Source organism: Hyperolius riggenbachi, chromosome 1 (genome assembly GCF_040937935.1).
Source record: "Hyperolius riggenbachi isolate aHypRig1 chromosome 1, aHypRig1.pri, whole genome shotgun sequence".
NCBI classification, from domain to species: domain Eukaryota; kingdom Metazoa; phylum Chordata; class Amphibia; order Anura; family Hyperoliidae; genus Hyperolius; species Hyperolius riggenbachi.
In genome coordinates, this window is record NC_090646.1 from 98,641,391 (window position 1) to 98,665,882 (window position 24,492).

The window sequence follows — 24,492 nt, forward strand, 5'->3', positions numbered from 1 at the left end:
ACTCTTAAAGCGGATCCGAGATGAAAAACTAACTAAAACAAGTAACTTGTCTATATATCTTATCTAAAGTTTAGATAGATAGTTTAAACAGCAAATCTAGCTGCAAACAGCTTTAATAGAATAGGATTATTTCTTCCTGTGATACAATGAGAGCCGCCATGTTGTTTGTAAGCATTACACAGAGGCAGGCTTATCCGCATCTTGAGCAAAAAATACCTAATCCCTCCTCCTCCCCTCTGCCTCTGAAATCTCTGGCTAGTAAAACCTTCCCCTCCTCCTGCCCAGGCTGAGCTCCCATGAGCCCTTGCTATTGCCAAGGCTCTCTGAAAACCTGTGGGCGTGGCTTGCTTAGTTTACAGGGAATTAGAGTACTAAAACAAAAAAATTATTTGGCTTGAGGAATGCCCTATAAACAATAGGAAAGGAACACAATTATGCAATGAGTAAAAATTCATCTCGGATCCAGTTTAAGCCTGGTACAATTTTTTTCAATTATGATTGGTCAATCACTGACCAATTTTACCACCACCATGTAGTACAAGAGGTTACCTACACAATGGGATCGATTCACAAATCTCATAAATGACATAGTTATCACCGAATTGATAAAAATAACCTCTCAGCACATTTACAAGCAAAATAATCACTCAAAGTAAGTTGTTCCTGATTAACTTCATTTCAATATTTACTTTTCTTACTTTAATTATATTTTGCTCTTGGGAAACTGGCTCCGGTAATCTGGTAATTTCGGCTGAAGTAGTCATCACACTGGCAGGTGTAAGAGTCCTGCGCATGCGCGGTTCTCTAAAACTGAACCATGCATGCGCAGGACTCTTACTCCGGCCTGACGACAACTTCAGGGGAAGTCACCGGATTACTGGATCCAGGACCACGGAGGGGGATCAGGACACTGGGGGACCTTGCAGGCTACAGGGGGGCTGGAGGAAGCCCCAGGTAAATCCACGTTCCATTTTTATGTAGCAATACGTGTCCATTAAGCTCGTTGATTAGAGTCTGGCACTTTGAGCATTTTCACAATATTCTAAAGGTCTGAAATGTTGGGCTTTTAACAAGTAGTTTGTCCTAATCCTCCCCATTATAGCACACAAAAGGCTTGAAATATCTTGATTTGCATTTAATGAATCTATTTCATATATTAGTTTCACCTTTTCAAGGGATACTGTAGGGGGGGGGGGGGGGGGGTCGGGGGAAAATGAGCTGAACTTACCCGGGGCTTCTAATGGTCCCCCGCAGACATCCTGTGCCCGTGCAGCCACTCACCGATGCTCCGGCCCCGCCTCCGGTTCACTTCTGGAATTTCTGACTTTAAAGTCAGAAAACCACTGCGCCTGCGTTGCCGTGTCCTCGATCCCGCTGATGTCATCAAGAGCGCACAGAGCAGGCCCAGTATGGTCTGTGTCTGCGCAGTACACTCCTGGTGACATCAGCGGGAGCGAGGACACGGCAACGCAGGCGCAGTGGTTTTCTGACTTTAAAGTCAGAAATTCCAGAAGTGAACCGGAGGCGGGGCCGGAGCATTGGGGAGTGGCTGCGCCAACACAGGATGTCTGCGGGGGACCATTAGAAGCCCCGGGTAAGTTCAGCTCATTTTCCCCCGACCCCCCTACAGTATCCCTTTAAATTGAATTGCTGAAATAAATGGACTTTTGCACGATATTCTAATTTTTCTAGTTCCATCTGTTAAGATGCATTTTAATATCAACCAAATGTGTAGGAGATTAACAAATGAGCTTTTTTTTATTGGTTACTCATATTTAATAAGGACTTGTAATGCCTATAATCATTACTGTAGTGCTAAAGCTCCTTGCATCAGACAGGTTCTCTTTGCACAACACATTTTGTACAGAAGACTTATGGCCTTTTATGCAGCTTGAAGTTCTCCGCTTTATTTTGTCTGCTGCTCTGGCAGCCTTCGGTTTTCTACCAGGAATGTAATCCTCAGGAAACATTCTGTCCCAGAGCAAGCTTGTTTTACGTACAAGTGTTCCAAAAACATTGGGTTTGTCAACAATATTAATTGAAGTAATCAGCATTTAAAGCAATATTTATGGCAAAGGTAAAATGTTAACAAATGCAACCTTAAAGGTGCCCATACATCTATCGATGGGCAGATCGAGCAAGAGACAAATCTCTAGCTGATCAAATCTGATAGGCTAGAGATCTGTGGGCTGCTCATACACCGCAGCCCATTTCAGAATGAAATGGTTTGGGAATCAGCCTTGTGATGCAGCCTCCGCCACTGTCATCCCCCCTATCATTGTTAATGTGCCCCTCTGATGTCCGTGCATTAAAATCTCACTTGTCCCGATGCAAGACCACATGCTCCTCTTCCGTATTCTGGTCCTATGTGACTGGCGCGCGCTAAAGCTGTATGCAGCAGGTAACCGGACAGTGGCTAGAGTTCTGCTGTGTTCATCCCAGTTACCACCGCACACCTGATTGCCCGCGTCAGCACAAGATTTTCTAGCTTGCTCGATTGATACATTCAACTGACTTGGGCCTGAAATTGGTTGAATCGATCGGTCATTCTTGTTGCAGCACAGGTTTTCAGCCAATTAGATAATTATCGAAAAGGATGGCCAATCATCCACAAAATTGCCAGGATGTATGGCCACCTCAAGAGAAGCATGTTTTGGGCATTCCCACAAGTACATGAAAACTCATCTAATTCTACAGTCTTTATGCCTTAGCTTACCTAAAAAACGGGGAAGATGACATGTGCAAGAAGCGGTTCTGATGCCGCCCACTTTCCCTGTTCCTCTCCACTCTTATCTTGTAAAGGCCGCCGTAGCAACTTCCTCGTTGGTCAGGGTCAGTAAGCAGTGCACCAGCGTTGCCCGGCGAAGCGCATCCATGGTCGCGCCGGTGACCGGGAGCGCTTTGCGCATGCACACTACATACTCGTGAGGTCAGTGGGCATAAGGACTGCTTGGTGCACATACCTGCTCCTCAGTTTTGAAAAATCCGGAAAGCTTAGGTATTCTATACAATAATAAGCAAGTGTCCCTGCATCCTCCTTTGTCCCTGTGTCCGTGCGTTTGCGCATGTGCATCACAGACAGCCGTTGGGACAGGAGGAGCAGGGGTCATAAGACAGACCTAGAGCGCGTTATAGTAACGGGCTTAGGTCTACTAGTCCTTTAATAAAATTAACATTTATTTTCACCGTGATCAGTAGCATGTTTATCGTTGTCATAGTTAATAAAAGTGACTACATTATCCCTCAATCAGCAATGTTCACTTTCACACATTTTCTAAATAAGGCACAGCTTTACTTGTAATTAACATATCTGTAATGCATCTTTTTGTTTTCAGGCTCCAGCCGTCCAGAGTACTGGTACTGAAACCTATCTATCTATCTATCTATCTATCTATCTATCTATCTATCTATCTATCTATCTATCTATTTTACGGCCAGAACCCCTAGTGTGGCCACTTCGCATTCTGGCCAGCCACTTCGGGTTCTGGCCGGCCAATGTGCGAAGTGGCCGCAGTGCAGCGGCCAATGTTAGAAAGGTTATGTTTACGCCGTCTCACTTGCTTAATTTAATGAAATATAGCCGGCGGCAATGTAATAGATGAAGCCGCCGGCTTTCGCACTGCCTCTCTCCTCCCTCCGCCTCTCTCCTCTCCCCGCCTCCCATACAATAAGTTGCAGCCGGAGAGTCGTTCGTCGCAGCAGGGGCAGCAGAGCGGGGAGGCTGCAGACATTGCTTCTGCCAGCACCCGCTCTGCAGGAATGGCAGGATTCCCGTCGCGACGAGCGACTCTCGGGACACGCGTGTCCCCGCCGGCTGCTACTTATTGTATGGGAGGCGGGGAGAGGAGAGAGGCGGGGAGGAGAGAGGCAGTGCGAAAGCTGGCGGCTTCATCTATTACATTGCCGCCGGCTATATTTCATTAAATTAAGCAAGTTGTCATAAATTCACTTTGCACATTGGCCGACCAAAACCCGAAGTGGCTGGCCAGAACGCAAAGTGGCCACACTTCGGGTTCTGGCCGTAACATATACACAAAACTGAGCAGCTGGCAGTAGGGATGAGCCAAAATCCATTGCTCTGATTTATGAAGGATGATGAGCAGCAGAGGGCAGTGGAGAGCTTGTGTGATCCAGGAAATGCATCTGATTAATTAGAAAGGAAACGTATTAGGTGGCAAGAGATTGAGCGAGTCTTGCTAGAGGACGGGTGAAATAGTCAAGCATTTGAAGTCATGTGCAGCACCCTGCAGGGCTAAAAGTTTTATACAAATATCCAGGTAGTCTTGTAATGATTATAGAAGGTTCTCCCTGCAAGTGGGTACAAGATAAGGTGATAAGGTGAACACATACTGATTTCCACCAGATTCGACCATCAGATTCCAGCAAGGTGCCTGACAGGAATCTGATGATGTGTGCCACACACTAGGGACCGATTTTCAATAGATTTCAGAATAAAATTATAAGGACCACGGCTTAGTTTTCAGAAACCAGCTTTGGCCTTCTTCAAATCAGGAGATTTTTTTTTTTGGGGGGGGGGGGGGGCAGGTTTATTCGTGTACATGGGCTTTAACCACTTCTGGATGCAGGTAAATTAAATCTATGCCGCTTTAGGGACCCGTTATCCCTGTCAGGGTGTAGATTTTAATTACCACGCCACATGCTCCAGCCAATCGAGTCGCTCCCCTCTCGCTGCAGCCCACTCGTTCTGCAGTCTGTATGACAGGAGAGCTGTGAACCGGTCAGGAGTCAATTTCGTTGGCTCCTGCCACTATCAATGTGATTGCCTGAGATTAGCTCTCAGTGGTCTCAGGGTCAGGAGCCAATGAAATCAGCTCCTGACTGGTTCACAGAGCTCTGCTATGAGAACAGCAGAGCAAGTGGGCTGCAGCGTCAGGAGAGCCTCAAACGGCGAGAGAGAGCTCAATGCAACATAAAGGCGGTGAACCCAGTTTTTGTACCAGTCTCTCTGGTTCTTAAGGGGGTCAGAGACTTCTGGTACTTCAAGACTTACGGAAAAAAGGCCTTAAGGGGGGGGGGGGAGAATACTTACCTTGGGAGGGGGAAGCCTTAGGGTCCCAATGAGGCTTCCCCGTCCTCTGTAGCCTCGGGGATCAAACGCTGGCTCCCCCGAAAGCTCCTCGACAAGCTTGCCAAGTGCCGCAATGTTTACCTACCGCGATCCAGCAGAGGTGCAGTGGCAGCTCTTCGTTCGGTCTATGGCGGAAATAGCCGAGGCCAATCGTATCCACTCTACTGCACAGATACGAGTCCTTTGCACCTGCGCAGCAGAGCTGATCGGGCTCGTCTATTTCCCCCTTAGCATAAAGAGCAGCTACTGCACCTGCGCTAGATCGCGGCAGGCAAATATGTACGTGTGCGTGTGGGTGTGTGTGCGTGTGTGTGCGTGTGTGCGTGTGTGTGTGTGTAATGTGTGCGTGTGTGTGCGTGTGTGTGCGTGCGTGCGTAAGTGTGTAAGTGTGAGTGTGTGTGTGTGAGTGTGTGTGTGTGTGTAAGTGTGTGTGTGTGTAAGTGTGTGTGTGTGTAAGTGTGTGTGTGTGTGTAAGTGTGTGTGTGTGTGTAAGTGTGTGTGTGTGTGTAAGTGTGTGTGTGTGTAAGTGTGTGTGTGTGTAAGTGTGTGTGTGTGTAAGTGTGTGTGTGTGTAAGTGTGTGTGTGTGTAAGTGTGTGTGTGTGTAAGTGTGTGTGTGTGTAAGTGTGTGTGTGTGTAAGTGTGTGTGTGTGTAAGTGTGTAAGTGTGTAAGTGTGTAAGTGTGTAAGTGTGTAAGTGTGTAAGTGTGTAAGTGTGTAAGTGTGTGTGTGTGTGTGTGTTTTCCTGTGTGCACACGCATGCGCAACGGAAAGAATCCATAAAGAAAGAAATGGCCACTTACTGCATAAACTCCTCCATCATGTGCTTTCTCACTGCCCAGCTGGCCAAGTTTTTCTCCAGTTTTCCCATCATATAAAAAGATCTATAAAGGGGGGGAAAAAAGTGCATTGTAAAAGGATAAAGCTAAAGGCTGAGCTAAAGCCACACGTGAACTAGATAAAATTATGAGGGAAGTGCTGGCCACACATGCACAATGCAATCATTATCTTTCCATCCAATAGGATTGCACATATGCAAATGTCAGTCACTTAAAGAGACACTGAAGCAAAAAAAAAAAAAAGATATATAAAATGAATTAGTTGTGTAGTATGGATACTTACTAGAAAATTAGTAGCAAAGAAAATATTCTCCTTTTTATTTTCAGTTATATAGTGTTTTTCCTAACATTGCATCATTCTCTAATATTTGCAGTTTACACACTACTTAGCATTCTAAATGTTTTTTTTTTACAGAGCAGGCTGTGAACTATAGACCTGTCCTCTGGCAGAGAAAAAGAAAATCCGTGACAGAAAGCTCAGATAACAACCTGCAGAACTCAGAGCTCTCTGCGACTTTGGAAGTCTAGAGCTCAATGGCTTTTTTGCATAGATAACTGGAGTCTCTTAACTCAACATTAGACTTAGGTCTCTGCTGCTGCGGTTTTATTTCTGAGCTGTACTACACATACAAAATCACAACTTTTTTTCGCTTCAGTGTCTAACTGTGAGAAGGATTTTTAAATCCACACGCAATCAATGATTAGAAGTGATACAAACATTTAAAAACTTACTGAATCAAAACAGATAAATTTGAAAACCTTAAACAGATTTTCAAATTCCTTTACAATTAAGCCAGGTTCATCCCATTTTGATTTTCCAATCACTGATCAATTTTACTACCCCCATGTAGCATGGAGGCCCAACAGATACTACACACAGATTGTGGAGGGAAGCTTTCATACCACATGGAAGTGGTAAAATAGGCCAATCAAAATTGGATGTGTGTACCAGGCTTTAGTTTACAGTCAGATTAGTTTCCAAGCAAAACACTTTGAGAACATCTTCACATTGCCAGGAGTGGCGTCTATCACAGGGGTGGACAGCTAGAACGAATTTCAATTTATCGAGACAAATTAATTTACGTGTGATGTTAGCTTAAAGGTACTGAATGTATAAATGCCTGCACTCTGTGCAATTAACAAGCCCATGAGAGATTTCATACGGAAATCGATGCGGAATCGGCCTGTGGTGTATGGGCAGGCAACAGATCTCCATGATCTCTCATCACAGGGGGATCTCTCTCTTGGTTGATCTGCCCAAAGCAATCAAACTATAGAGTAGCACTGTTCAATGCAGTGCAAAGCTACAGGCCATCAATCTGCCAATACTCTTTTATATTACATTTTAAAACTCTAAAGACTTACAAAAGGTAACATAAAGCTAATAAACGTGGGGTGTGCGTGGTGTGGGGTGTGCGCGTGGTGTGCGTGCAGTGTGCGTGCGGGAGTCTGCTTTGTGGTGGCCGACGATTGTGTGAATTATCATTTCCATAAACACTGGGACCATCTCATGACTTACCTGGCCATCTGCTCCTGCAGTTGCATATCTGTTCCCATCAGGTGAAAATCGTACGCAGTTTACAAAACGACTGTGGTCCTGAGGATGGAAAACACAAAAATATCAATTAAGGCCACAATTGTTTCACACCTTGCAGGAAAGGATAAAAAATAAAGAAATGGATTAATGTTAAAGTGAATCTGACATCAAAATAAACTGATGAGAACAATTACATCTATCCTCCTAAATTGACTTTTAGATATCCCAGTTTTATGCGAGATAAAACATAAAAACTAAATTAAAAAAAAATAAAAATTTTCTCTTTTTCCCTCAGCTCAATGGCAGCCTTTTCCATGTGTCAGAGAGCTCAAATATGAGTGGGTGACCTTTAGCTATTCCCCTGCTCTCAGAAGCCCAGTGTTCACTGCCAGGTAAGTGTTTTATGGCTGTAATTCCTTATCAGTGTGGGACTATAGTCCTATAGTCCGACTGGCTCCCGACTGGAGAAAAACGGTCAGTTGCATAGCTGAATATTAACTCTTTCAGGCAGAGAAAGAAGAAAAAGCACAAAGAATGTTTGCTACTGTACATACACATGCCTATCTCATGTGACTCGAGCTTCCCTTTAAGGCCTGGGACCCACTACGGGCACATTGCGGCAAATTGCACAGCTCCCATGATTTGTGCAATTGCGGAAGTGCCAGGATTTTAAAGCTATTCCCAGAGTGATCGCGATTTGGCTACTGCAGACACTGATGGGATCGCTCCACAATTACAACGCTACTTGTGGAATCAGATCCGCTGGTGTAGTGCTTTGTGGATTGTCGGCAAAAGTGCTCCCATTGGGCCCCACGCCTTACCCAGGTCCTATGCAGACGTAAAGAGCCTGAACTTTTACTTGAACAAAGCAGTGACTAGATTCTACTTCTCTGATGTTTAAAAGGGGCCCCACGGCGAACTATAAAAATGCAAAATTCACCTACATACGGTATATGAAACAACATTTCCCAGAGCAAGTTCACCATTTTTTTTTTTTTTTTTTTTTTTTTATATCCCATGTAGCTGTTACACAAAGTAGATATAAACTACCAACTCTGAACCTTTAGGCTGCTTTCACAGTGGGACGTTACAGGCGCACGTTAGAGCAGCCTGTAACGCAGCCCACCGCACAGTAATGAAAAATCAATGGGCTGTTCACAGTGCCCACGTTGCGTTACATTGTAACGCTACGTCACAAGCCAACGTACTGCATGCAGTACTTTATACGCGGCTGAGCCGCGTTAGACTGCTTGCACATGCGCTGTAATGTTGGGGAGGAGCGGAGAGCGGCCTGGCACATGGCTAAGTGTTTACTTCCTGGAGCGGCCGCTCTGTGTGGCGATTGGCCGGCGGGACCACGTGATGCCGCATGCGCACAAGAGTGTGCATTACGGCATCACTGACGCCAGAGTGAGCTGCACAACGCGTCTCACTCCGACGTCCAGATCCAGCACCACCAGGCGTTGCGTTAGGGGGACGTTATGCGACCTTAACGCCCCCTCTAACGCAACGTCCTGGTGTGAAATTAGCCTTAAAGAGACACTGAAGCGAAAAAAAAATTATGATAATGAATTGGTTGTGTAATACGATGATAATTACTAGAACACTAGTAGCAAAGAAAATACTCATTTTTTATTTTATTTTCAGTTCTATAGTGTTTTTATAACATTGCATCATTCTCTAATATTTGCAGTTTACACACTACTCCGCATTCTAAATGATTTTACGGAGCAGCCAAGTGAACTATTGACCTGTCCTCTGCAGAGAAAAAGAAAATACAGTGACTGACAGTTGAGATAACAAGCTTCAGAAGACAGAGCTCTCTGCGACTTTGAAAGCCGTGGAACTCAATGGCTCTTTTGCACAGATAACTGGAGTTTCTCAACTCTTCCTGCATCGGAAATAATATTAGACTTAGGTCTCTGCTCATGTTTTATTACTTAGCTGTACTACACATACAAATCATATAACGAGACAAAAAAAAAACAAAAAAAAACCACGCAAGTATAAGCTCCTGGTAGTAGTAGTAGTAGTAGTAGTAGTAAGTAAAAGCAGAACAAACTATGGTAGGCATATTCTATTTGTTCAAGCACGCTGGAAGTGTACTCTAATTGCTTCCACCTCTTTGTTCCTCTTCCATAAAGCAACAGAAAACCAATTAGCTACAATGAACAGAGACCGAGTGGACAGATGAAGTGGAAATAACTGTCAGCGCAGTATAATGTGATGAGGCCCTGGGTGAGGTAAATAATCCATTTTAGAAGACACAAGCTTCCCATTATTATTTGTAAGGCACAATCACACAGGGCACAGCAAGGCATAAAGCAGCAGCAGAGAGCACTGATGCTTCCAGTGGAAAAATGATGATTAATTGACACAGGATGCCAGCTTCACTTTCCCTGGAAGGGATTAGCGGCATCACCTGTCACTCAGGTCAGTTTACAGAGAAAGGGAATTAAGCAGACACTGAAAAATGATACACCTGTTTAACTGCCAGTTTACCTGACAATGTCCTTTTGTGCTTCCAACCAGAGGTGGAAGACCGATGATTCCATGCTGGATAGGTTTTATCAAGACTTAAAGAGGAACTCCAGTGAAGATGTAATAAAAAAAGTGCTTCATTTTTACAATTATGATATAAATGAATAAGTCAGTGTTTGCCCATTGTAAAAGCTTTCCTCTCCCGGATTTACATTCTGCCATTTATCACATAGCGACATTTTTACTGCTGGCAGGTGATGTCACTGGAAGAAGAAGCTGCTTGCTTTTTTTGGCAGTTGGAAACCGCTGTAAACTGTTTCACTGCCTGTACCTCTCTCTGTCTTGCTGGTTTGTGTTTATTTTGGATGAACAAAATTTTAAATGCAGTAATAAATTGATGTTTTAGCCGGATGTGCACCACTACTTTTTCTTCTCGCTGAAGGAAAGCGCTGTAAACAGTTGTTTCCCACAATGCAACGAGGTTCACAGACAGGAAAATGCCAGGACCATGGTTCTCAGTTTCTTGTGAGAGGGTTCACCACAGTATCAGCCATACAGAGCAACCTGATGATCCATTTGTGAAAAGGAAAATATTTCTCATGTGAAAAGGGGGCATCAGCTACTGATTGGGATGAAGTTCAATTCTTGGTCACGGTTTCTCTTTAAAGGGCATCTGAAGTGAGAGGGATATGGAGGCTGCCATAGTTATTTCCTTTTGAACAATACCAGTTGCCTGGCAGCCCTGCTGCCTGGAAAACGCATGTGCAGGAAAAAAATGCACAGAAAATTCACGTAAAACGTAATAAAAAAATGCAAAAACGCACATGACAGAAAACGTGACCTTTCACGCATTGCCAAGTGTGCACCCAGCTTGAATGACGCAGATTAGATGTGTAGAAGAAAAAAAAAAAAAAAATTGGTGTTAGGCTATACATATATTTTTTTTTTTTAAACACAAGCTTCTATGGTGAAATGTATGCTGTCCATATCAAATAACTGATGGTGGGGATAATGGAACAGCATAATTTTCGCCATAGTGTCCCTTAAATGTTTTGGTCAGGCCTTCAGGTTGCTGCAGCTGATTAAAGTGGACCCAAATTAAAAATACAAGATTTCAGAAATAAAATCTATTTTCTAAATTATAATAATAAATAGCAGCCTTTTTTCAGCTGCATGATGACAAATATAAAATATTTTACATTTATTGGAGGAACCCCTCCCTTCCTTTCAAATTGCCGGGATTTTTCCGGCAAACTGGTGGAGTAGATGGTGTCTGGCAATGGAGGAATTGCTAATGGCTGCCCCCAGTATAATCCTAGCTATAAAAAGAGAAGGGTGAAAAGCATGCACTGAAATGATCATAGGTTTGAAGGAGTGTTTATTTATCTTTGTATGTGTCAGAGTGGTGCAACTAAATATTTTTAATTAAAAAAATGTTTGGTTTGGGTCCGCTTTAAAGGGAGTCATTACTCAGCCCTGACAGTTCTCCAACAGGTAGAGATTCCAGTGACTACTGAAAGGGACACTATATGTACTTCCATGGGAAATCTATCACTGCAGAGCATATGATGCTGCAGGGTGTAGTACCACAGCAAGTGCACCATTATCGGTGGAAGAGAAAACTATGCTAAAAAGGATATTTTATTGTCCAGTCACATTTCAGTTGTGTCTGACTCATTGTGACCACACCAAGCCAGGCCTACATTTGCCCTCAATCTTTCCCAGCATCAGGGTCTCCTCCTCCTCCCCCCAATGAGTCCTGCCTTCTCATTGAGAGTCCAAAGTATTTCAGCTTCAGCATTGCTCCTAATGAACAGTGGGGGCTCATTCACACTAGAGGCTTTTTTTGTGGGTTTTTTTTTTAAGCGCTGAAGGGGAAAAAAAAAAAAAAAAAAAAAGTTTTCGCCCTGAAAGTGCTTACACCATTATTCTCTATGAGACATTTCACATCTAAGCGGTTCGTTTCCAATCCGCTCAGAAAAGCGGTGCATGGGCCATTTTTGAGGTGATTTTGCCTCAATGGAAGCTATAGGAAAAATGCAAACGCTCACAAAATCGCTCTAAGCAGTGATTGCGTTCGTGGTTTTAAGAATACATTATATTTATTCTTTTCCGGATCAAAGGGTTCACTTCCTGACTGACATCAGGAAGTGTAAAAACGCAATCGCTCTGCAAAACCGCTTAGAAAAGTGGTTACAAAAAAACCAAAACAGCGCGCCGGTAATCGGAAATACAAATTGTGTCAAACGCCAAAGGCGGACAGATACGCAAACGGAACGCAATGTGAACAAGGCCTAAGTTAATTTCTTTAAAGGAAACATCAGGCAAGCTAGGAAAATGAGATGTACTTACCTGGGATTTCCTCCAGCTCCTGGAGGCTGCAATGTCCCTCGCCGCTGCTCCAGGGTCCCGGGATCCGCTCCGTTGTGGGTGCCAACCTCACCAGGTCAGTATTTCCTGCACAAGCCCTGCTGTCAATCACGCCCACGTGGTCTGCAGCGCACTGCGCAGGATGCTCCAGACCACAAGAGCGTGACTGACAGCGGCTATCAGGGGCTGGAGGAACAAACACTTTCATTCCAGCGCAGGAGATTTGGGCGCAGCTGGTGCCACCATAGACCGTAATAAAAATTATGGCTATAACGGCACACAGTGAGTAACTTCAGTGTTGTCAGAAGACTGAACTAAAGTTACTTATGAAAAAATAAATAAAAGAAAACCAAAAACTATAATTCGTCCTCCAGCAATTGCTGGAAGCCGAATGATTTCATTCCCCTCCATCCATGGCAGCTTGGAGGGGGCATAGTATTTAACGCTGCCGGGACTTGTGCAGGAGCAGGGTAAGTCATACTGGCTGTATCCTGCGCCCAAGTCTCCCAGCGGCGATTCCTCTCGTATGCTAGAGGCAGCCCTGGATAAGTACATCTCACTTTCCTAGCTTGCCTGATGCTTCCTTCAAGGATTGACTGACTGCATATTCTTGCAGTCCAAGGGACTCAAATGGATCAATGAAATGATAAAGCGGCTACATTTGATTGGCCCATTTTCTAGTTAAACTTACATGAAACCTGCACCATCTCAGAATTCCTAGCATCTGATCTTCCATATGAAACTGTACAAGCAAATAATGGTACACAACTCCTTTTCTCTGTGGGAGGCTATTCTAATCTCCAGAGTCCTACAAGAAAGCCGGCCAACAATGGTTCCTTCCACATTGGTCTCATTTCAGCCTCCCCCGTATATACAAAAGGGTGGTGGATGTAGGTGGCTTCAGGACTTGTTGCAATATCCCAGCAAATAATTCCATGTTGATGCAGAATAATGCAGATTTTGCATTAATGCAGCCTGAAAATGCACTAAATTTCACCTTGGTAGGATTACCTTTGGTCCATTTTCAAGCGGTTCAAGTTTGCATAACAATGCATCAACTCAGATTTGCATCTTATTGATCATGCTTAAAGCGGTTTAACACCCAGCATTACAACTTTGCTTTAAAAGATTGCTTACAGCTTACAAACTATTATGCCAGATTTTTTTTTAAGCAGAAATTCACTGAATGGGTTAAACATGACATTTTAGTGTTGGATTTAACTAGGAATCCGCATCCGTTCTTATCTGTAGTTACAAATGTATCTTTATTTGGAATACAAATAGACCTTTGAAAAGCCTGCCGGGGAAGCCCTCTTTGTTCTCTCAGAGCAGTGTTTGTTTGTTACATTGTAGATAGATACATTTGTAACTAAACAAGCAAGCACGAGGAGCATTTCTAGCTAAATGCAGCACTAAAGTGTCATGTTTAAACCATTCAGTGAATTTCTGCTGGGTGTTAGACCACTTTAATTGCCACAATACAAAAAATGGCCCTTTACAAATATGGAAAAAAAAAAAAAAAAAAAAACACACCACGCATGACGAACAAGTCGTGACCGGTTGAAGATTTTAAAGCCACATCCTCTAGGGGTGGCCGACTCAAGGATTTGTTAAGAACAGTTAAGGGGCTTATTTATAAAAAAAAAAAAAAAAAAAAAAAAAAAAAAAAAAAAAAAAAAAAAAAGGTGACCATCTACAGATAAGAAATTGACAGTTTTTTTTTTTGTTTTTTTTTATAAAAAGAGGACCTGTAGTGGAAAAACTGAATACAATTGCCTATTTATTTTTTACAATAATTTATAAAATTTAGTCAGTGTTTGCCCTTTATAAAAATATTTCATCACCATGATTTACATTCTGAAATGTATCACAGGAGTGTGAAACCTTTAGTCCTGTTACGTGCAGCTGTGCAGATTGAACACTGCCATTCCAGCGCAGGAGACTTGGGCGCAGCAGTCAGTAACTTCAGCGCCGTCAGAAGACGGAGCTGAAGTTACTTATAAAACACTATAATTCGGCCTCCAGCAATTGCTGGAAGCCAAATTAGTTCATTCCCCACCATTCATGGAGGGGGAATAGTATTTATCATCAATGGGAATTTGTGCAGGAGCAGGATAAGCCATACAGGCTGTATCCTGCGCCTAAGTCTCCTGCGCCGATTCCTCTCGTATGCCTGCAGAATGTGTCTGTACAGCTAATCAGCCTAAGCTAAGCATCACTGGGAGGGAGAGGCTACATATCAATATACACAATATATAATGTAGCTATAGGAAGGGTTTCTGATGTTGAAACCAGGAAATGACCATAAGTGTGGGTATCCTGAATACTTTACTGCATTCTACTGTATGTCACTACAGTGCCGCTAAGAAATAATCTGCCACCTGTTTCAGTGAAAATATCCAGCCTTCTCCCGAGCAGCTTTGGGAGTGGGGGCACTGAAAGACGCTGCACCACATAACACTCAGCACAGGGCTTCCCTGTAACATGCAGCAGGCTGTAGTAGAATAAATTATTAAGGAGGGCAGTCAGGTTGAGTTCCTGGGGACACAAGCCAAACACATAACAGAAAATCTCCATGTACGTCTACACAGTGCTTGTCTGCAGAGAACGTTACTACCAGGGCTGTGGAGTCGGTCCAAAAATCTTCCGACTCCAACTCCTCAGTTTATGAAACCACGACTCCAACTCAGACTCCGGGTACCCAAAATAGCTCCGACTCCGACTCCTTAGTCCAATACTTAACAGGGCTGTGGATTTTGTACAAAAATCATGCGACTCCGACTCCTGAGTTTATGAAATCAACGACTACGACTCCAACTCCGGGTGCCTAAAATTGCCCCGACTCCACAGCCCTGGTTACTACATATAATATTTAACACTGACAGAGCGGCGCGGACTGTAATGAGGCCTGGCCCTGTCACTCTGATGCGTACGATACTAAGTGACATACACTTTTTCCTTATATCACACAACATATTTGAGACCAGTAGGGAAGGCATTTCACGGTTCAGCATATACAGCCATCAGCAGGAGTAATGCGCAGCTATGGACTGTGTGCTATTCTAACAGGTCTAGACTGGCCGGGGCACTGATCTCATACAGAAGACAATGCTTGGTATTCTGCAGCCTGTCAAGTCTTCATTAGCGATGGTTAGGATGTAAATCTGCCATTACAGAAGGATGGAGGCTGACATTTCTGACGACCTGCTGAATATGCTACTCTGCTGGCTGAAATGGTTATCCCCTAGCAAGTCACCATGGGAAAACTAATTATGCACAAGTCAGTGGCAAGTCCTTTAAGGCTCTGTTCACATCTAAAATCGAAATTGCAAACATTTTGCAATTTTTTCCCCCTCCCGGTGCTTTACTGCACGCTACGATTTTGTGCATAGCGCTTTTGTAAGCGATTTTGCAGAGAGATTCCTTTTTTTTCACTTCCAGACGTCAGTCTTTGACCCGGAAAAGAATACAATGCATTTATTCTTAAAAATGCAAATGCTGCACAAAGCGATTTTGTGAGCGTCTTGCGCTTTTCCTATACTTTCCATTGAAGCAAAATCGCCTCAAAAATGGTACAGGCAGCGCTTCCCTGAGCGGATTGGAAACTAACTGCTCAGATGTGAACTCTCTCATAGGTAATCATTGCACAAGCGGTTTTAGGGCGATTTTTTTTGAAAAAAAAAAAAAAAAAAAAAAAAAAAGCTTGCATTTCAAGAAATGCCCTCGATGTGAACGAGCCCTAATAGAGGTGATTTCAGGTGCGTACGCAACATATATAAAAATTAGGGTGCCAGGAAGAAGAAGAAAAAAAAATGCCAGTCGAGCAGCATAGAGGGCTGCTATAGCAACATAGAGGGAGCTATTGTGGCTGGGAACGCGAAGAATCACTCGCGTTCCCAGCCTGTCGGGTCCTGACGGCGAAACCGGAAGTGGTCGTCGGCGGGGCCTGGAGGATCGGAGCGAGGCTGCAAGGGCACCGGACAGCTGCAGGGGGGCTGAGGGAAGACCCAGGTGAGTAGAACTCTTTTATTTGGCTTAAAAGTGACTCTTTAAAGTCTAGGTCCTGTTTGAAGCCGCTTACCTCTACCAGGACACCAAAGTCACATTGGCAAAAAGCACACTATTGTAATAAGTTTCCTCCCCGTCTAAATGTTGCCACAAAGCAGTAGAATTACTCAAAACTACAAGCCAAGAAACAACCATTTCCTGTAAATTTCTCAACTTTACTCTTCCCCACAAAATTTTGTTTAAAGGGAACTAAGCACCTTTTCTTTCACTGGAATTTCTCCTGGCATATAGGCAGCCATGTTACCCCCCTCATCTTCTCAGTCCTTATTTATAGAAGTCAGAGATGCTATCTTGACGCATTCACTCTAGATAATCTGTTTGAAGAAACTGTCCTAATTACCCACCCGCTTTGTTGATTAAAAAAAGGTATCGTTTACTTATTGGTAATAACTACAATAAAACAAATAGCTTCCTGAAATCTCTGTGGCCGGGGATGGACGGGCAGGACTGCTGAAGTAGGCTAATAATAACTTAATTGCTAAACTTCAAATGTAAAATAAAAGTTAAAATGGACATTTACTTTATTAATAATAATAATAATAATAATAATAATAATAATAATGAGACATATTGTTGGCATGCATTTTTCATGTGCGATGGAGATGCCCTAGGTACTAAAAATGGTGCTTGGTTCACTTTAATGTAGATATTATAACCACATTTAATGTATAACATTGTAGACTGTTCTAAGCGAGATATCAGAGGGGTAGCAGAAATCACAAAAAAATAAATAAAATAAAAAAAAAAGTGGGGGTTCAAACAAAAATTCTTACACTAGTTGTAAACTTGAACTTGAAAGGTGGTCCTTCAAAGAAAACAGAGTTGTTGTCATCGCTGCCGGTCACCAGGCGGTAGGGGCGGGTCTGCTTGATGTCCACGGAGTTTATCACTTTGTTGTGTCCTGTAATGTCACCAACAGAGGAGCCGGAATCCCAGAGGAAAACAGCTCCAAACCTAATGAGAAGACAAAACACTACCTTAGTTGGCAACAAGGAAACTTTAAAGTGAAAATGCCACAACATTCTAGCCTTGAGGCACACTGGAAGGACACAGAGGCAGGTCAAAGTATACAGAGCAAGCCTCTGTGTCCTCATGATTTGACAAACCCACCTCTGGTTCTCTTTAAGCAGCTACTAATTTTTGTACAAGTATCGTTGTGCCTGGCAATTCTAAAATTAAGCGACAAAGATCAGGACTTTGAAAGATAAATAGCTTACTAATGCAAGTTCATCTATCATTTTCGCACACTCAAGGTGCCCATACATCTGTCAACTTTGGCAGCCGATCGACTAACCAATTCAATAATTGTCAAATTGGTTGAAAGTCTGTGCCGCCAAGTGCAGTCCCGACTGACAATGCAACCAATTTCGGGCCAAAATTGGTCCAGTTAATAGATCGCGCCTGTTGCAAGATCTCAGGTCAAAGTTGGTTCAGCGGGTGTGGGGCAGCAGATTTCGGAACGAGAGACGAAACCCCCACAGCAGCCCCCAATGTATAAAATGTGCTGTGAAGTGTGCTTTGCTTGCGCAGCCCTGGCCATGCACGTCATTTACGCTCCCATAGAGATTCTCGTACTGCGCAGGACGCTCTTGGCTACAGGACCGCATACGAGGATGTGTGGCCAGGGCGCAGTGGAGGTCGACTTAGAAGGCGGCTTCCGCTGCGTGAAGAAAAGTGAGGGGGAACGGAGGATCGATCCAGGACAGCGTGAGCACAGGGCGGCTGCAGGGGGCTGGCAGAAGCCCCAGGTAAGTGAAACTTATTTTTTTTAAGTTTCAGTTCCACTTTAAGCGTTTTCTAAAGTACTGCAGAAGATACAAGGGTCAGTGCTAAATAAATGCAAAATAATTTGATAAGCAGCCAAGATAACCAAGTGGTGGAGGAGAACTGGCACTGCAGAGGGCAATGGAAGACCACCCCACCCACTGAGACACGCCAGTTTAGAGGGGGGGGGGGGATATATAGGAGATCCGACATCAGCGAGCTCACTTACGTCAGTGTTCTTCCCAGGCTCTTTTAGCCAGGTGCTCCACCCAGTTACTTTTTGTGAGCACCCCACTGTCGTCGGCTCACCACCTCCTCTGCAGTAAGCAGAGTTGTGCAGAGAAGCACCGGCCCTGCATTCTGTAATCTCGCTGCACCCGGCTACTTTTCCATGCCACCCAGCTGGAAAAAAATTCTGGGGAGAACACTGTACGCGTTCATCACCTCATGCCTACAAGGCTGACACAGGATTTTCCAGGTATTCCACACATCTGCCTGTTCTCCATTTGTGTTTAGACTTCTTATTTTAGTTTACTTAACTGCAATGGTACATTTTTTCACCCCTCAAGTGTGAAAAAGTCTTGCAACTTTAAAAAGGAGGAGGGAAAAAAAAAAAAAAAAGCCCAAACTAGAACTGAACTATACCGCAGATGTCGTCTCACTAGTTTCCTAGTAACAGAAAAACGAAAGCATTCCACAGAAGAACAGATATGGAAAGAGCTATGCTAAGATACTAAAATACATTTTATTTACATAAGTCCTCACTGACACTTGTGCGACCAGCTGTTGTAGTGATGCACGCAAAAACCTCACGGCAAAAAAAGAAAAAAAAAAAATTCAAAGCCTCATACAGAAAATTCTTCTGTCAACCCAAAGCCAGGGTGGATGATCAGGAAATTGCCCTCAACAGGAAGTAGAATAGCGAATTGTTAACGTGGCCAATCAGTGAAGAGGAAGCCAGCAATATCGGGGGATAAATAACAAACACCAGCATTTTACCTAAAAATCACAGTCATATTAGGCAGTGAAAAAAAAATCTTAAGTTTGAATAATTAGCTGTGGATGAGTGCCACCAATACTATCCCAAGCCACCTCAGTAACCTCAGACGGGCGTTTTTGTGGAGTTTAACGCGGCGTTTCAGACGCAGCGTTTTTTGGGATCTACTGCCATTCCATGCAAGTGAATGGGAGCGTTTAGAGCTGGCTTTTGCAGGCTTTCATGAAAGCCTGGCAGTAGATCCCGGCGTTGCGTCTAGTCTCGAAAGCAACATGCTGCTTTCAGAGGCTGTAAACGACAGGAAACAATAGCAGAGACCAGAACTGCTAGCCTTGAACGCTTCCCAAAAGCCTTCAAAAGCTAGCTTTTAAACGCTGGCATTTAAACGCTGGCGTTTGAACGCAATGCCAAGCAAAATCTCAGCAGACGCCCGTGTGAACCAGCCCTTACTTATGAAGAAGAAAAAAAAAAAAAAAAAAAAGTATAATACATATACACACACACTATATATATATATATATATATATATATATATATATATATATATATATATATATATATATATATATATATATATATATATATATATATATATATATATATATATATATATATATATATATATATATATATATATATATATATATATATATATATATATATATATATATATATATATATATATATATATATATATATATATATATATATATATATATATATATATATATATATATATACATACACATACACACATATACACACACATATACACACACACACACACATATACATACACATATACACACACACACACACACACACACACACACACACACACACTGTATACATACATATACATACATACACACACACACACACACACACACACACACACACACACCTCCGCAGTCCACGGAATGGGCAACGATATGGAGATCCTTTACTTTAGCCTTACACGCATGCGAATTAATTCTTGGCGGATGCGGCCAGTCAGGGCCACCTGTGCTGAAATTCTAGCGTTTATGGCAGTTCTGATACATTGGCAAGGGATCCCAACTGCCCCACACTCGTCCAAATGCAGGCTGATGACGTTTTCTACCTGACCCCCCTCCCCACCCCCCCCCCCCCCCCAGCCCTCTCCCCGCTGTGTCGTGTGCTGTGGTCCCTCCAGCTCCCACCATAGCAGCAGGACCCGTTGCTTGCTTCTGGGCTAACGACACATTTGTACAGTACTCGACAGATCGTGTCCCAACCCCTGCAGACGGTGCTAGTGCATTTGTACACATCCTAACCGTGTAGCAGCAGCCAGTCACCACAATGTTAATTCTTCCCCTACAGGCTATGCTACCAACGATGCTAGAGCCTTTGAATTACCAGTAACTGAAATGAATCAGTCACAGACATTTGTCAGTGATACTGCATTTTCTTTTGCTGTTGTAGGGCTGTACTTGTTAGCCACTTGCAGAGGCAGAAAAGGAAAGTGTTACAGGATACTGCTAACAGAGCAGATCACAATAGCAATCTTTCAGGACAGCTCTGGTTACTTCATCCATCATTGTGTAATCGAAGAGACTTGGAGCGGTCTTTACAACATTATAAATTATGAACTTATGAAGGGGGGGGGGGGGGAGTAAATAAAAGTTATAGTTTAACACTAGATTTTACTACCCTACTACCTTTAGTTACCAACTACAAATTCCCACCAGATATCAAAAAGCTGTATTATAGATCAGAAGAATGGGACAGATTTCTAAGCCCAGGGATCAGAAAGAATCTCATAGCATTTTGTTTTACAGGGATTTCTTTATTCCTAAATAATTTATATAGCAGCACCATCTGCCACAGTGTCACTGATGGTGCCCATACACGGTACAATAAAAAAACAGCCAATTTTCCCATTTATTCAACCAAAAAGATCAAATGAAATGAATGTTTACAAATCTTCTTTTCCATAAAAAAAACAAAAACAAAAAAAACCAAACCATGTATGGGCACCATAGCTGTCCCTCAGAGGGTCTCACAAAACACTAAACTGGAGAATGTGGGTATTGAATTTCAAAATATCGTGGCTGCCTGAAGACTCCCTGAATTTGGCCCTTTTCAAACAGAATCGTAATACCTAAAACTTAGCTTTTAATAAATACGCAATATAATTGGCATACAGACAATTACCACCACCTAAGTCGAAACTTGAGAACCTGAACTGAAAATTAAAAGTCAAACATACATGTCATACCTCCCTCCTGTGTTGTCTACTCAATCTCTTTCTCCTCTCCTGCATCCTGTTTGTCCACTGTGATCAATGGAATTTTCTGTCCTCCATTTTGAAAATGGCCATTACCCCCTAACAGCTTCCTGGACAGCACACTGTTAAAACTGTAATATTGCCCAATTGAGCCATAAGGAAACATGGACATTACCTTGCAAATTCAGTTGTAACTGACAGAAACTGGTATATTTCAGTTCTGACGAAATATTGTCAGAACTGGAAGGGATAAAAAGAAAATGGTGAGCTTCTGAGAGGAACCGACGGTGAGGCAAATATGTGATATTCATTTGCAGCTACATCGTGTGTTTATTTTAAATAATTGTACACCGTTCAGGTTCCCTTTAAGCATGGGTAGAGGTATATATAACCTACAGTACTGAACAGTAATGCAGTAACAATATTAACCTGTCACATGTTAAAAATGTAAGGCCCCGTTCACATCAAACGCGGACGGCCGTGCAATTGGAATGCAATGTGTACGAACGCATGCCATCTGCGTTTGTATGATTTGCGTGGCTGATCCCAATCACTGAAAGTGAATGGATGCGTGCAGCATGCGTTCGCGGACAGCACGCAGTGTGAACATCAGACAGTGCAGTCTATGCACTTTCAGATGTCGTGCATGTCTGCCTCCCGCACGCGTTGCCGAAACACAGACGGCACCGCGTGCAGTGTGAACGGGGCCTTATGTGTTAGGTCTAATGAATCAGAGAGAGGAGCAAATCTCCCCCTATAGTCAAATATAATGAAATAGACCCAATACAAGAGTCTCCTCATACACAAGTGGTTCAGACAGACACGTCAGTCCACATAAGTATTCAAACATGTTCGCCTGTAAGGCTTCATCACGGGGGGATTAGAGTGCACTGCTATCACCGTGTATGCAATCAAAGTGACATAGTAACAACCCAGGTCAGAGCCTCAGAGGGGCTAACGACCTAATCCCTACCTTAGTTGCAAGTCAATTATAGTCTAGGGCCAATTTAGGGAGAAGCCAAATAACTTATCTGTACATTTTTTTGGGTGTAGGAGGAAACCCACGCAGACACAGGAAGAACAAAAACTCTGCGTAGATAGCCCCCTGGCTGGGATTTGAACAGGTGGTGACTTTTACATACATTGCTTATTTTTCTTGCAAAAAAAAAAAAAAATTTATACATATACACACATATACATATACACATATACTGAAATCAATTTTTTTTTTTTTTTTTTTTTTTTTTTTTTTTAAGGTGCTGCAGGCTTTTCAGCAAGGTACCACAAGCATGCATTGGCTTTTAGTCCTAGTAATTAGAACAGGTCGGGGGTCTGTTGGTCATCCAGAAATCCAATGCCGCTACTGCCACACATCTGACCCTCCCTCCCTTTTGAGCACGGTGGATAAATACTTTCATATGATTTCAGCCAGAAATCGATCAAAAATGCAAATGTATGTGCACCTGAAGGAGACTGCAATGTAGAGAAGTGCTTTGAGCTTTCTGGGCCACACCTTTCTCATGCAAATGTCCCCAATGCACTGCCTTGTGCCATGACTCATGTACAGCATTGTACAATTTAAACAAAACAGCTTATCAGACATGTGGCGTTTTACAAATAGGTGCAATTTAAACTACTGTAAAGCGAATGCCTCCTGTATGAGAGATCTGTGAATGCACTTACAACAATCTCCTGCCTACATGAGCAGCAGCATTATTGAATAAGAGCTCTAGAATATTCACTTCAAAACCGTCATGTTAATGGAAATCCAAGCTCTTCAGCCATTACGTGTTACTTAATGTGCACTGTTATATAGTTTAGCAAATGCCTGCCAAGTGCACTGTACCTATACTGTACAATGAGACTGAAAAGCAGAGATATGCATAACGTTCACTGTGTGACGACAATGCAACAGTTCACATAAGCAGGAGGAATACAAAGCCTTCATGTAGCTGGGGATTGGCAAAATATCAATAGCTTTATGGAAATATAAAGAGGAAATGCAACTACATAGCAGAACGCAGTAAATGATTCAGGGTGCCCACTTTTATGTTAAATGTCCTGGTATCAGCATCAGAACCACTTAATTGTATGTAGCATCGGCCTCACACTTAGCCTAGTCTAGATTAAAGGAACACTATCAAACCAAGTGTTTTAAAATTACAATGTACAAATAATGTCTAAGTAGCTGTATAAACATTTTCCCTCTTTTACTGTTAAATATCAGAGGCAAACGCTTTAATTCATTGTGTGTAGATTTTGGAATGTTTCATTTGCAAAGGTGAATCTCCGTGCCAATATGACACGGTTTTCTTGCATGTCAGACTGTAGAGTCTCCATATGTGAAAAGCCTCTGATGTCAGTTTTCAGACACAATTACAAGTGTTTATGTTGCACATAAGATACATTTCCTCTGCTCTCTGCAGACAGCTCATTCAGAGACACAGGCAGCTGCTAGTGAGAGCGCTCTCACACACAGGGTTAACAGATGTAGTGTGAGGGAATCCCCCCTGGCACCAGTGAAGTGTGAAAGGACTTTTGATAACAGTAAAAAAAAAAAAAAAAACAGATAAGTAGTGAAATGTATACATCAGTACTTCCCAAACAATTCTTATCTCAATTGGAAGAAAAAAAAAAAAAAAAAAAGTTAAATTGACAGTGTTCCTTTAAGATAAGCAATTATGTTATTTTTACTATAGTTTTTAACAGTTAAACCATTTTCTCTTATTAGAATCTGTCTATCCCTACAAGGAAAAAAGTTAAATTTGACCACTAAACAAGAAATTACCGTCAGGGAGTATAGTGTGTATAGAAACCTAGCAGTTGGCAGAACACCTTTCTTCCAGGCCAGGTACAATTACTACACCTCATTGCAGCTCTTATCCTCTGTATACAGCCCATGGAAAGGTCAATGAGGTGTGACCACATGACAAGGATGTGTGATTCCAGCACTGGCATCGATCAGAATATTAGAGATTCATCTTATGCTTCAGCACTGCAATGCTGTCTTTGCTGCTCTTAGTCACCTAAACCCAAATGATCCCCTTATTAATGAGCAGGAGAGCTCAGCTACACCATGGGTCTTTGAAAATGGAAAGAGAG

At 42.8% G+C, this 24,492-nt stretch overlaps 1 protein-coding gene and 1 long non-coding RNA gene across 2 annotated transcripts in view; one reads left to right on the plus strand and one right to left on the minus strand.

Moving 5' to 3' along the window:
• LOC137564113 (uncharacterized) overlaps positions 1-10,354 on the plus strand; it is a 51,386-nt gene extending 41,032 nt beyond the window's left edge. The window contains exons 2-3 of the long non-coding RNA XR_011030524.1: positions 7,758-7,854; positions 9,156-10,354. This is a non-coding gene — a long non-coding RNA (uncharacterized lncRNA). The remainder of the gene's footprint in view (positions 1-7,757; positions 7,855-9,155) is intronic.
• The window catches only part of WDR1 (WD repeat domain 1), a 108,083-nt gene that overhangs the window by 41,535 nt on the left and 42,056 nt on the right, over positions 1-24,492 (minus strand). Inside the window, exons 5-7 of the mRNA XM_068277506.1 lie at positions 17,155-17,335; positions 7,445-7,522; positions 5,890-5,970 (exon numbers count right to left, since the gene is read on the minus strand). Coding sequence (XP_068133607.1) covers positions 5,890-5,970; positions 7,445-7,522; positions 17,155-17,335 — 340 coding nt within the window. The remainder of the gene's footprint in view (positions 1-5,889; positions 5,971-7,444; positions 7,523-17,154; positions 17,336-24,492) is intronic.